General features: G+C 43.4%; 1 protein-coding gene across 2 annotated transcripts in view; it reads left to right on the forward strand.

The window, feature by feature from the left end:
- Positions 1–17,810, forward strand: part of LOC311138677 (rho GTPase-activating protein 15-like) — a 50,247-nt gene that overhangs the window by 28,264 nt on the left and 4,173 nt on the right. Inside the window, exons 7-22 of one of the 2 annotated variants that reach the window (XM_084173464.1) lie at positions 2,858–2,986; positions 3,267–3,377; positions 3,747–3,836; positions 7,049–7,108; positions 7,621–7,779; positions 8,359–8,460; positions 8,788–8,849; positions 8,955–9,042; positions 9,155–9,250; positions 10,109–10,207; positions 10,620–10,737; positions 11,414–11,533; positions 12,336–12,434; positions 12,828–12,905; positions 13,698–13,763; positions 14,507–14,638. In XM_084173464.1, the coding sequence (XP_084029590.1) occupies positions 2,858–2,986; positions 3,267–3,377; positions 3,747–3,836; positions 7,049–7,108; positions 7,621–7,779; positions 8,359–8,460; positions 8,788–8,849; positions 8,955–9,042; positions 9,155–9,250; positions 10,109–10,207; positions 10,620–10,737; positions 11,414–11,533; positions 12,336–12,434; positions 12,828–12,905; positions 13,698–13,763; positions 14,507–14,638 (1,609 nt within the window). The remainder of the gene's footprint in view (positions 1–2,857; positions 2,987–3,266; positions 3,378–3,746; positions 3,837–7,048; positions 7,109–7,620; positions 7,780–8,358; positions 8,461–8,787; positions 8,850–8,954; positions 9,043–9,154; positions 9,251–10,108; positions 10,208–10,619; positions 10,738–11,413; positions 11,534–12,335; positions 12,435–12,827; positions 12,906–13,697; positions 13,764–14,506; positions 14,639–17,810) is intronic. The other variant, XM_084173465.1, reaches the window with a different exon arrangement.

Below are 17,810 nucleotides of genomic sequence, written 5' to 3' on the forward strand. Positions count from 1 at the left end.
GCGGTCTAAGGCACTGCATCGCGGTGCTAGAGGCGTCACTACAGACCCGGGTTCGATCCCGGGCTGTGTCGCAGCCGACCAGGAGACCCATGAGGCGGCACACAATTTGCCCAGCGTCGTCCAGGTTAGGGGAGGGTTTGGCTGGCCTGGATGTCCTTGTCCCATCGCGCTCTAGCAACTCCTTGTGGCGGGCTGGGCGCATGAAACGCTGTCTTCGGTGGCCAGCTGTACGGGGTTTCCTCCGACACATTGGTGCGGCTGGCTTACGGGTTAAGACATTGGTGCGGCTGGCTTACGGGTTAAGACATTGGTGCGGCTGGCTTACGGGTTAAGACATTGGTGCGGCTGGCTTACGGGTTAAGACATTGGTGCGGCTGGCTTACGGGTTAAGCAAGCAGTGTGTCAAGAAGCAGTGCGGGTCGCGACTTGGCCGGGTTGTGTTTTCGGAGGACGCATGGCTCTCGACCTTTGCCTCTCCCGAGTCCGTATGGGAGTTGCAGCGATGGGACAAGACTGGAACTACCAACTGAGGAGAAAAAAAGCGTAAAAAATGGATTGTTGCACAAACATGCATTTAAACACAGTTGAGTGAACAATTACATTGTTTTGAACTTGAACTTGAATCCAGCCTCCATTGCTAGTTCAAAATCAAATTAAATATTTTTCGTCACATGCTTGGTAAACAACAGGTGTAGACTAACAGTGAAATGCTTACTGACGGGTCCTTTTCCAACAATGCAGAGTTAAAGATACAAATAAAATAAAAAATGAAATACTGACACGAGGAATAACTAATAACAAACAGCACTGAGTCGATGTGCAGGGGTATGAGGTAATTGAGCTAGCTATGTACATATTGGTAGGTACTTGTAGTATTTATAGAGATGCAGTATTATGTGATATTACAAAACTAGTTTATTTATTTATTACCAAATGAGTTTATTTATTTATTTATTACCAAACTAGTTTGTTTATTTATTTATTACCAAATGAGTTTATTTATTTATTTATTACCAAATGAGTTTATTTATTTATTTATTACCAAACTAGTTTATTTATTTATTACCAAACTAGTTTATTTATTTATTACCAAATGAGTTTATTTATTTATTTATTACCAAACTAGTTTATTTATTTATTACCAAATGAGTTTATTTATTTATTTATTACCAAACTAGTTTGTTTATTTATTTATTACCAAATGAGTTTATTTATTTATTTATTACCAAATGAGTTTATTTATTTATTTATTACCAAACTAGTTTATTTATTTATTACCAAACTAGTTTATTTATTTATTACCAAACTAGTTTATTTATTTATTTATTACCAAACTAGTTTATTTATTTATTACCAAATGAGTTTATTTATTTATTTATTACCAAACTAGTTTGTTTATTTATTTATTACCAAATGAGTTTATTTATTTATTTATTACCAAATGAGTTTGTTTATTTATTTATTACCAAATGAGTTTATTTATTTATTTATTACCAAATGAGTTTATTTATTTATTTATTACCAAACTAGTTTATTTATTTATTACCAAACTAGTTTATTTATTTATTACCAAACTAGTTTATTTATTTATTTATTACCAAACTAGTTTATTTATTTATTACCAAATGAGTTTATTTATTTATTTATTACCCAAACTAGTTTATTTATTACCAAACTAGTTTATTTATTTATTACCAAATGAGTTTATTTATTTATTTATTACCAAACTAGTTTATTTATTTATTTATTACCAAACTAGTTTATTTATTTATTACCCAAACTAGTTTATTTATTACCAAACTAGTTTATTTATTTATTACCAAATGAGTTTATTTATTTATTTATTACCAAACTAGTTTATTTATTTATTTATTACCAAACTAGTTTATTTATTTATTACCAAACTAGTTTATTTATTTATTACCAGTACCAACTAGTTTGGTCTCAGGTGAGTGTAATGTATTATAGGCCTGTGTGTGTGTGTGTGTGTGTGTGTGTGTGTGTGTGTGTGTGTGTGTGTGTGTGTGTGTGTGTGTGTGTGTGTGTGTGTGTGTGTGTGTGTGTGTGTGTGTGTGTGTGTGTGTGTGTGTGTGTGTGTGTGTGTGTGTGTGTGTGTGTGTGTGTGCGCGCGTCAGTGGGCAGTCAAGAAGAACCACAAACTGAAGAGGATGTGGCTTCAACAGAAAACAGAGAGAGAGAGAGAGAGAGAGAGAAGAGAGAAGAGAGAGAGAGAGAGAGAGAGAGAGAGAGAGAGAGAGAGGGAGAGAGGGGGAAGAGAGAGAGAGAGGGAGAGAGGGGGAGAGCTCTCGGACAGAGACGAGAGAGCGAGAGCGAGAGTGAGAGCGAGAGAGAAACCGAAAAGAGAATGAAAGAAACCGAGAGAAAGACGGATACCCATCCACCTCAACATGTAGTCAGCGAGGCCTAAGGACTGAGCTTGTAGAAAACCTTCATTTACATGCACCAGTGACTAGCTCTAGTGAACTGACTGCTACGTAACATAATGCAGGCTATAGGAGGCCATCTGTTGCACTGAAATAGATTGAAAAGTAAATCTGTAATATGGTAAATCATCTTTCCATGAAAGCTGTAGTGATGAGGCTATACGATGCAGCTTTATCCCCATGTTATGTAACGGTAGTCATTCTATTAATGACAGCTGGGGCTGAGTGGCACGTGAGACCTGTAGACTATACTAAACTGTATGATACATACACACACACACATACACACATACACATACACACATACACACACACACACCCTAACCTAACGTTTTCCCCATCAAACTGTGTCCAACGTCATGTAACCTGTTATTGACCTTATACAGTATAACCTCCTCTCTCTCCCCCACCAGGTGTCTCCCCAGTCCTACATTTCCCAGCAGTCTCTCCTGGTGTCTCCTCTATACTCCGCCATCCACCAGGTGAAGAGGCGGAGCCAAGTGGAGCCTCCCAGCCCCGCCCCCGGCCAGCGACCCCTGCAGGTCATTTTGTTTGTTGTATTTCACAGTTTGATTCTGATGAAGGCCGTTGACGATGGAAATGTCATGTTTTTAACTTTAAATGTTTTTAACTTAAAATAACTAATACATTTTAAGTTTGATTGAGAGTCCTTTCAAACAGTAATTTAAAAAATGCACTTAGCAAAGATGATGTGCATACATAAAGCTATTGAGGAAGACACAAAAAAGACACAAAATGACACAAAAAAGACACAAAATGACACAAAAAAGTCCAATACATATTTCCGTTGTGCCCCTGCAGGTGCTGGACCTATGGGAGCAATACTCGGACCCTTCCATGGGGCGATGTTTCTATGTCAACACCGTTACCAAGGAGAGGTCCTGGAAACCCCCCCGCAGAGCCCGTGAACGGGTAACAGACATAACAGGGATATACAGATCACAGGGTCCTATGTTAATTTACAGATATACAGATCACAGGGTCCTATGTTAATTTACAGATGTACAGATCACAGGGTCCTATGTTAATTTACAGATATACAGATCACAGGGTCCTATGTTAATTTACAGATATACAGATCACAGGGTCCTATGTTAATTTACAGATATTCAGATCACAGGGTCCTATGTTAATTTGAACAGTACACGTATTGTGAAACAGTACAACTATTTTTGGGGACAATAGAGTCTATCAACACTTTTTTTTAATGTTGCCAGCAATGACAAATAGTAGGACAGATGTGCTTTCAAACTAACACCTATACTCTCTTCCCTGCTACAGGCTAGTCCGATGCAGCCACAGACGGTCCCAAGGGACGCCAACCACCTGTCTCTCCCCATCTCAGGCACAGAGAATGGCAACATGAACAGGGTAGGTCCACATGGCAACATGAACAGGGTAGGTCCACATGGCAACATGAACAGGGTAGGTCCACATGGCAACATGAACAGGGTAGGTCCACATGGCAACATGAACAGGGTAGGTCCACATGGCAACATGAACAGGGTAGGTCCACATGGCAACATGAACAGGGTAGGTCCACATGGCAACATGAACAGGGTAGGTCCACCTACAGCCTCGTTTTCCTCACAGTATCTGACGTAAAAAAAAATAAAAAAAATAAACTGTTACAAGGACTTCATTAAGTGTTGTAATGTGAATGTGTTGCTAGTGTTGTCAACCTCGTGACCATGAACTAATGAAACAGGGAGATGTAGCCTGCACACAACAGCAGGCGGGACCGGAAATGTTTTATTCCTTTATTACTACTGATTTGTGATTGAGGTATGTTACATGGATGATTTGCAGGTAGAAATGGTAATGGTATAACCTTTTAAATGCTTCCAGTGCTTCAGTATTTTAGCGGCAGAATATTTTCACACATGGCTTTTTTTGGCGGCACCTTTACCCGGGCCCTTTTAAAGGTAGTAACTCGTAATGGGAGAGTTCAGTGAAATAAATGTATTCAGATATTTGTTTCCTTACTTTGTGAGCAGTCTATGGACTGCTCCTAATCTCTCCTGGACAAATTCTGCGCATAAACTGAATAATCTATCGTGACAGGATGGAATTCACAGGAAAACGAGCATCAGCATTCCGATGTTTGAGTTTTCGTAACAGATTATTTGGACGTACCAGGATTGGGCGAAGGCGGTGCTTAAACTTCGACAGCTTCGCACGTGGTGAAATTAGTTTAGAAATGGTATTTTGCGTGTGTGGAGACTTTGCAAACCGGAAATCCCAATTTCTAACAGGTATAGTTAGCGTCTTCGGACTGAAACCGTTACTTTACTAAAGTTACACATCACACTACTACAACAGTGTTACTGTTTTGGAATTAAAATGTTGAATATATTTCCGTAACATCATGTGTTGTGTGCTCATTGTTTAACCATTGATATGTTCTAGGGGCCATTTTGAGACATTAAGGAGCATCAGGTACTGCTGGAATGTCTACCAATGGCATGTACATCTTTTTGTGAGAAATTACACTGGTCACTCAAAACAGTTATAAAGTATTTATAAAGTATAAATAGCCCACACTTTAGATGAGGCCACACAAAAATACTTAACTAGTAAATGGTTTATAAGAACCTATATTAAAGATCTTATGAATGATCCTATGAATCGTTATTAAATACTAAAAGTTGTTTATAAATGTGTGATTAACTAGGTTACTAACATTTACAAATGTGGGAGTAGTGATTAATAAATTATGAATAAACTATTTACTAATCCATTATAAATGCTTTATTATGTGGAGTTATTATAAAGTGCTACCATTTATTCATTCATTTGTTAATTCCTCTGAAATGGCTTGGCGTTTAGCTTATCTCGGTAACAGTAAGAAGTTGATGCGTGTTGATATAATGTAGACAAGGAACGCTACCCAGACACTGAACCAGAGCTTTATGGACACCAAGACTCCACAGGTTGTCAGGATAACACTTTGGCCCTGCCCAGAAACAAGCCCTGACACGCTAGGCGCTTGTGGAGATCTGATAGTGTTGGATAGTTAAAATTCGACCTAGCTTATCAGTGGGCAAGGTGGCGCTAAATCCATACTACGTATGCCTATCTATTCTACAGTGTGCCAGGTGAGTAGGAACCGTGGGTTGTACAGTGTAACAATGAGCAATTACAACAGTTGTTATAGTGTACTTACATGAGTAACCACACAGTGTTGTAAAGTGGGATTGTGTCTGGGCTTCATCCAACTTCAACTCCAACTGACCCGTAGTGCTAGTGTCACCATGGTGACTACAAAGATAAGAGCAGTCAGTGAATTAAAATAAGGTCTCTGTAGATAATTATACTGTTGTCCTTGTTGTTACTGTTAGCGGTCTTATATTGTTGATATGATAATGTATCTGGGTACGTCCCAAATGGCACCCTGTTCCCTATATAGTGCACTACTTTTGACCCTTAGCCTAGGGTGCCATTTGGGATGCTCAGTCTAGGCACATGGCTTCCTGGTTGTGCATAGTGAGAGCGATGGTACATGCTGATAATGTTAATGTTAGGTTCCATATAGAAAGAGGAAGTTTGTGCCGTGAGAGAGAGAGAAGGACAGAGAGAGGTGAATTTCAGGTTGTGGTTCCTTTGTTCAGATGAAAAGGTGCATTGTCAGGAAGGTACACTACATCTGACAGTGGCGTGGACTGACTCTCGTATTGATTACCAAGGGAACATTCGTTTTATAGTTTGGTTTGGTTTTCATCTGGACTCTGATACAGGTGATATAGGCTACTGATGAACAGTGTGACTGTAAGTTCCGTTTTTTTTATTGTGTGTGTGGATGGGTGTGTGTGTGTGTGTGTGACTGTGTGTGAGAGAGAGTGAGTGTAACACAGCACTAGCTAATGTATATTTCATCAGTTAGCTTCTACTTTCTTAGACAAAAAGGTGCTCTCTAGAACCTAAAAGGGTTTTTCGGCTGTCCCCATAGGAGAACCCTTTGAAGAACCCTTTTTAGTTGCAGGTAGAACCCTTTTCGGTTACACGTAGAACCCTTTCCACAGAGGGTTCAACATGGAACCCAAAAGGGTTCTAGCTGGAAGCAAATATAGTTCTACCTGGAACCAAAAAGGGTTCTCTTATGGGGACAGCTAAAGAACCCCTTTGGAACCCTTTTTTGTAAGAGTGTAGTCTCACGTTAGTGCTTGTGTCTTCACATTTGCTAGATAACAGACTAGTATGACTGACTGTACAGTACGTCTATGTGTCCCAGTTTGTGACAACAATATACACGTCAACAAGTTATAGATTTCAGCTGTGATAAAGCTATCTGTGCTTTTCACTATGGGCAACAGCTAATGGGGATCCTAATAAATATGAAATACTAAATACTATTACTGAACTGTGGTGAGGTGAGCATTCTCAGGGATTTTTCAGATTTGTCTGGTCATTGTGAAATATAGTATCAACTGACATGTTTGGAAAGAAAGTGTATTTATGCCTTTTTGTGTTGCGTAATGTGTTGGTCATTCTAGACCAGTGTTTGCTGTAATTTGCCTTTGTAGTGAAGCAAAATACAAATGGACTGTGGACTGTAAGGAAATAGTGTTCTTCCTCTTCTTCAGCTCTCTCCAGACTTCCTGTACGGTGGGCAGAATGCTGACAGTGGCTGGGAGCTGGTTCAGGTGAGATTTGAATGGAATGGAATGTAGAGATTAATGGAATGTGTACAGGGGAAATAACTTCCTGGCAACAAAACAAGGAACTAAAAGTTTAACAATACAACAATAATATCTACATAAACTAATTTCTCCAACGGTGCTATCAGAATCAATCAGCATCCTTTAATTACTTTCTTACATATCCTCTAATAATGTCTGGAATGGAGCTAATGGAATGGTATCAAAAACATGGTTTTCATGTGTTTGATACCATTCCATTCCACTCCATTCTACCCATTCCACTCCATTCTACCCATTCCACTCCATTCTACCCATTCCACTCCATTCTACCCATTCCACTCCATTCCACTCCATTCTACCCATTCCACTCCATTCCACTCCATTCTACCCATTCCACTCCATTCTACCCATTCCACTCCATTCTAGCCATTATTATGAGCCGTCCTCCCCTCAGCAGCCTCCACTGATATACACAGAGTAGCTGACCTGCCCCTCTCTGTGTTCCTGCCCTGTAGAGCATGCAGAGAGCAGTGTCCTCAGACACCATCAGCACCACAGCTTTCAGTACAGAAGAGTCTCAGGGGGTTGTCCAGCGACGTCACTCTGCCCTACTGCATCATGGGACAGAGCAGCTCAGCCACTCACGATCCATAATACTGCCCGAGAACGGCAAGGTATACACAGACACACACACACACACACACACACACACACACACACACACACACACACAGAGTCAGGTAGACAGACACATGCTAGCAGAATGACGCAGACACACACCTATTGTTGTCCAGATAGTCAATTCCTGTTTTACTTCTGGGGGGAATGGTGTTAACAATTGTGATTACCTTTGTGCAAAGGAAGGAAGCAAAGTCTTCTCCCTCACAAACGGAAACTCTAGGCCAAACCCCTCCCTTCCGCTAATTTCACGTGTTTATCATGGCCAAAAAATACATATTTGTTTTCATCAATGTTTACGATAGAGCCAATTCTGACTTTGTGGCTGTATTAACTAGTGGAAACCGTTTATTATCCATATGGGCTTAAAAATCACAGCACCAGTTTAAGCACCGCCTTTGCCCAATCCTGATTCGTCCAAATAATCAATGACAAAAACCCAAAACCAGGAATTACTGGTGCTTGGAATCACATAATTCTACATGGGCCTTGACAGATTCTCACCGTTTCATGTGTCCGTGAGAATCTATCCACGAGATATTTGTCAAGACCTAACATGTATGTGTTGTTCCTAGCTTGGCCGGCAGTGCAGAGACTGCTCCTACCCTGGGACCAGTGTGGTGGTGGAGCCTCCGTCTCCAGGCAGCTCTCCAGACAGCAATGACAGCTCCACACCAGTGAGACTCACAACCCAATGTCCCCAATGTCCCCAACTGTCCCCAATGTCCCCAATGTCCCCAATGTCCCCAATGTCCCCAATGTCCCCAATGTCCCCAATGTCCCCAACTGTCCCTCTGCCTCCGCTGTCTCCCAACTGTAACCCCTGTCCCACTGTCCGTCCATGCTTCTAGTGACATTTGGCAACTCTTTCCCCCTGGGTTGTTGCTGTAAATTACAATGTGTTTTCAGTTCACTTACTGTGTGCACCAACGTAGTCATCAGAGCAGCCTGTGAATTATCCCTCTGTATCACCAGTTAATCTCCCCCACCTCTTCCATCCTCAGGAGCTGGAGAAAGCAGGTCTGCTGAATAAGACCAAGATAGCAGAGGGAGGCAGGAAACTGAGGTAGACTGTCCGTGATACGAGGAGGATATAACCTTCTACATCCTGTATCTGCTGTAGAGGTTTGGAACCCTGTGTGTGTGTGTGTTCTCCTGGTGTGTGTTTTAGGAAAAACTGGAATCCGTCGTGGGTGGTTCTGGTTGGGAACAGTCTGGTGTTCTTCAAGGATCCTAAATCACAGACCCCCTCCAGCTGGGTAAGATAGTCATTGAGTTTTAACTATCATAGATCGAGTTGAAATAACTGTTTTTTTTTCTTTTTTTTTAACGTCTCAAGACTGATTTCTTATTTTGTGTGTTGGTATCCAGAAACCAGGCAACAGTCGTCCGGAGAGCAGTGTAGACCTGAGAGGAGCTGTGGTGCAGTGGACCAATGACCTGTCCAGCAAGAAGAACGTCTTCAAGGTCAGTCACACACCAGGAGGCAGGGATGTCACTCAAACCATCATTTTCTTGTTTGCATATAATTTCAATGACATTTTTAAGACACTTTATTTCACCCTGTATTTTAGGGAAGTCAAATGTGTCTATTTAAGTCTCACTGAGAGAGAACCGTTTTAGTGGTTTTCTGTGAGAAAAAAAACATTCTCACCTCCTCTTGAGAGGAAGCTCAGTATCTGAATGTAGGCTATGTGTTGTAGCAGTACTCGTTGAGCACCAGGGTCAGGCTATGTGTTGTAGCAGTACTCGATGAGCACCAGGGTCAGGCTATGTGTTGTAGCAGTACTCGATGAGCACCAGGGTTAGGCTATGTGTTGTAGCAGTACTCGATGAGCACCAGGGTTAGGCTATGTGTTGTAGCAGTACTCGATGAGCACCAGGGTTAGGCTATGTGTTGTAGCAGTACTCGATGAGCACCAGGGTTAGGCTATGTGTTGTAGCAGTACTCGATGAGCACCAGGGTTAGGCTATGTGTTGTAGCAGTACTCGATGAGCACCAGGGTTAGGCTATGTGTTGTAGCAGTACTTGATGAGCACCAGGGTCAGGCTATGTGTTGTAGCAGTACTCGATGAGCACCAGGGTTCGAGACAATTCAATTTCAACTCAGTCAATTCAATACATGCCTTAAAATTCCAGTTCAAGAATTGAAAATCGGCATTCATTCTCAATGCAAATTTTGTAATTCCTGAATTGTAATTTGAATTCATTTCCCGAATTGACTGAATGGAAATTGAATTTTTGGAAGAAGTAGTAGTAAGTAGTAGACTACCTGGGAAGTAGTTTGTGATTTGGGACTAACCCACGGTCTGTTTGTGTGGTAGCTGAGGACAGTGACAGGGAATGAGTTCCTACTGCAGTCAGAGACAGACTCACTGATCAGAGAGTGGTTCAACACCATCCACAGTGTCATCGACAGACTGGTGAGTCTCACACACTGTGTGTGTGTTTGTGTGTGTGTGTGTGTGTGTGTGCGCGTGTGTGTGTGTGTGTGTGCATGAGCTCTAGAACTATTTGCAACAGATATTCAGCCACAGGATGTTGGTGGCACCTTAGCTGGGGAGGACGGGCTCGTGGTAATGACTGGAGTGGAATCAGTGGAATGGTTTCCATGTGTGTGATGTCATTCCATTCGCTCCGTTCCAGCCATTAATATTGGCCGTCCTCCTCTCAGCAGCCTGTATTCAGCTACTCTAGGAGGACAATGGAAGTTCATTAAAAACCTTTCATAATGATCAAACACCAACTTATTTTAGCATCTAGCTTTCATCAGGGTGCTTACAGATAGTTAACAAAGTCGTCTGGTACAAGTTGAAATTCTCTTCTCTTCTATAGGATCGGGAGAATCCCCTGGACAATGTCCTGTTGTACTCTCTGAGGAGGGCGGGTAGTGTAGATATGTTGGACCCCAGTGGAGACGAGGAGGACAGAGGAGGGGTATATAAAGCATCACGTGAGTCTCTCCTCCATCTCCTCCATCCAAGGGTACTGTTGCTGTGCTGTGGCTGCCCGTGTGCTTCCTCCTGTGGTGTATGTGTGTGTCTCACGGGGGTAAAAAGCAAAAAGAGACATTTCACATTTCTCTAAAATTGACAATAAAGTTGGTCTATCCTTTTTTCTTGTTCTTCTTGTTACTGGTGCACTCCCTCCTTCTCTCCCCCCTTCACTCTCTCCTTCACTTCATCCTTCTCTCCCCCCTTCACTCTCTCCTTCACTTTCTCCTTCTCTCACTCCTTCCCGCTCTCCTTCATTTCCCCCTTCACTCCCTCCTTCTCTCCCCCCTTCACTCTCTCCTTCACTTCCTCCTTCTCTCCCCCTTCCCTCTCTCCTTCACTTCCTCCTTCTCTCTCCCTTCACTCTCTCCTTCACTTCCTCCTTCACTTTCTCCTTCTCTCCCTCCTTCCCTCTCTCCTTCTCTCCCCCCTTCACTCTCTCCTTCTCTCCCTTCTTCTCTCCCTCCTTCCCTGTGTCCTTCCCTCTCTCCTTCCCTCTCTCCTTCTCTCCCCCCTCCACTCTCTCCTTCACTTTCTCCTTCTCTCCCTCCTTCCCTCTCTCCTTCCCTCCCTTCTTCTCTCCCTCCTTCCCTCCCTCCTTTATCTCTCTCCCTCTTTGCCCCACTCCCGGTGCAGTCCCTCGTTCTGCTTCCAACGTGGAGAACTCAGAGAAGAAGCGTGTTCGGAGCAGACTGAAGAGGTTCATCCTCAAGAGACCTCCACTACAGATCCTACAGGAGAAAGGACTCATCAAGGGTGAGATCACTGACTGTCTCTGTCTCTTTGTCTCTCTCTCTCTCTCTCTCTCTCTCTCTCTCTCTCTCTCTCTCTCCTCTCTCTCTCTCTCTCTCTCTCTCTCTCTCTCTCTCTCTCCTCTCTCTCTCTCTCCTCTCTCTCTCTCTCTCTCTCTCTCACTCCTTCTCTCTCTCTCTCTCCTCCTTCTCTCTCTCTCTCTCTCGCTCTCTCTCTCTCTCTCTCTCTCTCTCTCTCTCTCTCTCTCTCTCTCTCTCTCTCCCTCTCTCTCTCTCTCTCTCTCTCTCTCTCTCTCTCTCTCTCTCTCTCTCTCTCTCTCTCTCCCTCCTTCTCTCTTTCTCTCTCTCTCTCTCTCTCTCTCGCTCTCTCTCTCTCTGTCTGTCTCTGTCTTGCTCTCTTTCTGACTGAGATCTCTCAGAGAATGAGATCACTTAGAGGTAAATCCTAACATCTGCTTCAGTTGAATTTCAACTTAGTTTCCCATTGACATCAATAGATGACTACATGGAAATTTGACTGAAGTGGAAGTTAGGATTCTCCCCTCAGTGATGTCATTCTAAATGCTAAATCCCTCTGAGAGTAGTGGCAGCTCAATTCCAGGGAACTGGAGATCAATTCAATTCCTTGACATTTCTGTGGTGTTTATTTTCATTGAATAATAATAAGGTGGTGTGGTATCTATGAATGTGTCCGTGGCTCTCACGACCTCATATCTCAGTTTTGTGAGTGTTGACTGCAAGTCGCTTTAGACCAAAATCATCTTTAGTCTTCTAAACCATGCTGTTGTTGTTGTTGTTATTTTCAGACCAGGTGTTTGGCTGTCATCTAGAGATGCTGTGTGAGAGAGAGAAGAACACGGTGCCTCGCTTCGTCAGGCTCTGCACTGAGGCTGTGGAGAGGAGAGGTACAGGCCATAGACGTTAAACAATGGGTACAGTACAGCTTCTGGCACTCCCCTCTGGGTTCCGTTTGGCTGTAGGCAAACAAATATTTTGTGGAAGAGATGAGAATGTTCACTGCACGTTTACAACACCTTGAACTGGTTTATTATTGATAAGGATTTTATGGGTTTTAAGGGTTTTAACCGTCTGTGGTTGTTGCCAGGGTTACATGTAGTACCGGTGTGTTGTTGCCAGGGTTACATGTAGTACCGGTGTGTTGTTGCCAGGGTTACATGTAGTACCGGTGTGTTGTTGCCAGGGTTACATGTAGTACCGGTGTGTTGTTGCCAGGGTTATATGTCCTACCTGTGTGTTGTTGCCAGGGTTACATTTCCTACCTGTGTGTTGTGATTCAGGTCTGGAGACAGACGGTATCTACAGAGTGAGTGGGAACCTGGCGGTCATCCAGAAACTACGCTTCCTAGTCAACCATGGTGAGGGAGGGAGGGGAGGAGGGAGGAAGGGAGTAAGGAAGAGAGTGAGGAGGAAGGAGGAGAGGGAGGAGGAGGAAGGGATGAAGAGAAGGAGGAGGAAGAGAGGGAGGAGGGAGGAAGAGAGGGAGGAAAAGAGGGAGGAGTAGAGGGAGGAAGAGAGGGAGGAGGGAGTAGGAGAGGGAGAGGGAGGAAGAGAGGGAGGAGGGAGGAGGAGAGGGAGGAAGGAGGAGGGAGGAAGAGAGTGAGGAGGGAGGAGGAGAGGGAGGAGGAGGAAGGGATGAAGAGAAAGAGGAGGAAGAGAGGGAGGAGGGAGGAAGAGAGGGAGGAGGGAGGAGGAGGAGAGGGAGGAAGAGAGGGAGGAGGGAATAGGAGAGGGAGGAAGAGAGGGAGGAAGAGAGGGAGGAGGGAGGAGGAGAGGGAGGAAGAGAGGGAGGAAGAGAGTGAGGAGGGAGGAAGAGAGGGAGGAGGGAGGAGGAGAGGGAGGAAGGAGGAGGGAGGAAGAGAGTGAAGAGGGAGGAGGAGAGGGAGGAGGGAGGAGGAGAGGGAGGAAGAGAGGGAGGAGGGAGGAGGAAGGGGGAGAGGGAGGAGGAAGGGGGAGAGGGAGGAAGAGAGGGAGGAGGGAGGAGGAAGGGGGCATGTTCTGAAATGCATCCTACACTACACATTACATTTTTTTAAAGCCCAGAGTGCTTTATAATGGACATAATTTAGGATTCCACTCTGAACGAGGATATCCTGATTCAGACCTGCTTGACCTGGTAAGCTAAATGACTGTTGGTTGTTTTATTGCAGAGCGAGCGGTGACTACAGACGGACGTTATATGTTCCCTGCGGAGTTGGTACAAGGTAGACCGACAGGTGAAGACTGTAGAGCCAAGGCCACTCACGGTTTTCATCCAAATGCCTATCTGCATATCTGTGTGCACTGTACTCACTGCATACATGCAAAAACACATGTTTGTTTGTCTTGAAGCTTTCCATTTGTCTATTGTGTTGTCTTTGCATCAAAGTTTGTTTAGTAAACTATAAATCCAAGTGGCGTGTGTGTGCTTTACACAGTCCATTGGTGTCACAAAGTGGCTAAAACAGAGTACTGCAGCTTGTGTTTTGTGAAACGCCTTAGCCCAGCTCACCTGACCAATGTTTTGCGATACTCATTTGGACAGCAGATAGAACCTTAAATCAAACTCTTGAAGAAACACCGTTATTGAGTGTACAAATGTATTTGTGGCACTTTTGAAACATTGTTTTGAAACATTGTTCAGGAGGGTCGTATTGTGTTTGCCTTTCTGGCTGCCCTCAGACTATCGCTTCCCTTTCACAGTTTCTTTCTTTCTGCTATCGCTACCAGCCTACGAGCCTGCCGGCCGACCTGTCAATCAAAGTACTGAGAGCGTTTTAACAGTCAAATTCACACGTCCCTCCCTCCACCCCTCCCTCCCTCCACCCCTCTATTCCTCCCTCCCTCCCTCCCTCCCTCCCTCCCTCCCTCCCTCCCTCCCTCCCTCCCTCCCTCCCTCCCTCTCTTCCCCCCTCCCTCCCTCCCTCCCTCCACCCCTCTCTTCCCCCCTCCCTCCACCCCTCTCTCCTTACTCCAATAGAGAAGTTGAACCTGGACCAGAGTGAATGGGAGGACATCCATGTCATCACAGGAGCCCTAAAGCTGTTCTTCAGAGAGCTTCCTGAACCCCTGGTTCCTTACGGCTTCTTCACAGACATATTAGAGACTGTCAGTGAGTATATACCCTTTCTATTACCTACCTACCTACCTACCTACCTACCTACCTAACTGCCTACCTACCTACCTACCTACCTACCTACCTACCTACCTACCTACCTACCTACCTACCTACCTACAGTGAGGAAAAAAAGTATTTAGTCAGCCACCAATTGTGCAAGTTCTCCCACTTAAAAAGATGAGAGAGGCATGTAATTTTCATCATAGGTACACGTCAACTATGACAGACAAGATGAGAATTTTTTTTCCAGAAAATCACATTGTAGGATTTTTAATGAATTTATTTGCAAATTATGGTGGAAAATAAGTATTTGGTCAATAACAAAAGTTTCTCAATACTTTGTTATATACCCTTTGTTGGCAATGACACAGGTCAAACGTTTTCTGTAAGTCTTCACAAGGTTTTCACACACTGTTGCTGGTATTTTGGCCCATTCAACCATGCAGATCTCCTCTAGAGCAGTGATGTTTTGGGGCTGTCGCTGGGCAACACAGACTTTCAACTCCCTCCAAAGATTTTCTATGGGGTTGAGATCTGGAGACTGGCTAGGCCACTCCAGGACCTTGAAATGCTTCTTACGAAGCCACTCCTTCGTTGCCCGGGCGGTGTGTTTGGGATCATTGTCATGCTGAAAGACCCAGCCACGTTTCATCTTCAATGCCCTTGCTGATGGAAGGAGGTTTTCACTCAAAATCTCACGATACATGGCCCCATTCATTCTTTCCTTTACACGGATCAGTCGTCCTGGTCCCTTTGCAGAAAAACAGCCCCAAAGCATGATGTTTCCACCCCCATGCTTCACAGTAGGTATGGTGTTCTTTGGATGCAACTCAGCATTCTTTGTCCTCCAAACACGACGAGTTGAGTTTTTACCAAAAAGTTATATTTTGGTTTCATCTGACCATATGACATTCTCCCAATCCTCTTCTGGATCATCCAAATGCACTCTAGCAAACTTCAGATGGGCCTGGACATGTACTGGCTTAAGCGGGGGGACACGTCTGCCATGCAGGATTTGAGTCCCTGGCGGCGTAGTGTGATACTGATGGTAGGCTTTGATACTTTGATCCCAGCTCTCTGCAGGTCATTCACTAGGTCCCCTCCGTGTGGTTCTGGGATTTTTGCTCACCGTTCTTGTGATCATTTTGACCCCACGGGGTGAGATCTTGCGTGGAGCCCCAGATCGAGGGAGATTATCAGTGGTCTTGTATGTCTTCCATTTCCTAATAATTGCTCCCACAGTTGATTTCTTCAAACCAAGCTGCTTACCTATTGCAGATTCAGTCTTCCCAGCCTGGTGCAGGTCTACAATTTTGTTTCTGGTGTCCTTTGACAGCTCTTTGGTCTTGGCCATAGTGGAGTTTGGAGTGTGACTGTTTGAGGTTGTGGACAGGTGTCTTTTATACTGATAACAAGTTCAAACAGGTGCCATTAATACAGGTAACGAGTGGAGGACAGAGGAGCCTCTTAAAGAAGAAGTTACAGGTCTGTGAGAGCCAGAAATCTTGCTTGTTTGTAGGTGACCAAATACTTATTTTCCACCATAATTTGCAAATCAATTCATTAAAAATCCTACAATGTGATTTTCTGGAATTTTTTTTCTCAATTTGTCTGTCATAGTTGACGTGTACCTATGATGAAAATTACAGGCCTCTCTCATCTTTTTAAGTGGGAGAACTTGCACAATTGGTGGCTGACTAAATACTTTTTTTCCCCACTGTACCTACCTACCTACCTACCTACCTTCCTACCTACCTACCTACCTACCTACCTACCTACCTACCTACCTACCTACCTACCTACCTACCTACCTACCTACCTACCTACCTACCTACCTACCTACCTAACTAGCAAACTAACTAACTAACGAACTAACTAACTGCCTGCCTGCCTACCTACCTACCTACCTACCTACCTACCTACCTACCTACATACTTACCTACCTACCTACCTACCTACCTACCTACCTACCTACCTAACTAGCAAACTAGCAAACGAACTAACTAATAACTAACTGCCTACCTACCTGCCTACCTACCTACCTACCTACCTACCTACCTACCTACCTACCTACCTACCTACCTACCTACCTACCTTCCTTCCTACCTACCTACCTACCTACCTACCTACCTAACTAGCAAACTAACGAACGAACGAACGAACTAACTAACTAACTAACTAACTAACTAACTAACTAACTAACTAACTAACTAACTAACTAACTAACTAACTAACTAACTAACTAACTAACTAACTAACTAACTAACTAACTAACTAACTAACTAACTAACTAACTAACTAACTAACTAACTAACTAACTAACTAACTAACTAACTAACTAACTAACTAACTAACTAACTAACTAACTAACTAACTAACTAACTACCTACCTACCTACCTACCTACCTACCTACCTACCTACCTACCTACCTACCTACCTACCTACCAAACGAACTAACTACCTACCTAGCAAACTAACTACCTACCTACCTACCTACCAAACGAACTAACTAACTACCTACCTAGCAAACTAACTAACTAACTAACTAACTAACTACCTACCTACCTACCTACCTACCTACCTACCTACCTACCTACCTACCTACCTACCTAACTAACTAACTAACTAACTAACTAACTAACTGCCTACCTACCTACCTACCTACCTAGCAAACTAACTAACTAACTACCTACCTACCTACCTACCTACCTACATACCTACCTAACTAGCAAACGAACTAACTAACTACCTACCTACCTACCTACCTACCTACCTACCTACCTACCTACCTACCTACCTACCTACCTACCTACCTACCTACCTACCTACCTTCCTTCCTACCTACCTACCTACCTACCTACCTACCTAACTAGCAAACTAACGAACGAACGAACGAACGAACGAACGAACGAACGAACGAACGAACGAACGAACGAACGAACGAACGAACGAACGAACGAACGAACGAACGAACTAACTAACTAACTAACTAACTAACTAACTAACTAACTAACTAACTAACTAACTAACTAACTAACTAACTAACTAACTAACTAACTAACTAACTAACTAACTAACTAACTAACTAACTAACTAACTAACTAACTAACTAACTAACTAACTAACTAACTAACTAACTAACTAACTAACTAACTAACTAACTAA

This window comes from Coregonus lavaretus (genome assembly GCF_964263955.1).
Source record: "Coregonus lavaretus genome assembly, chromosome: 12".
NCBI lineage: Eukaryota > Metazoa > Chordata > Actinopteri > Salmoniformes > Salmonidae > Coregonus > Coregonus lavaretus.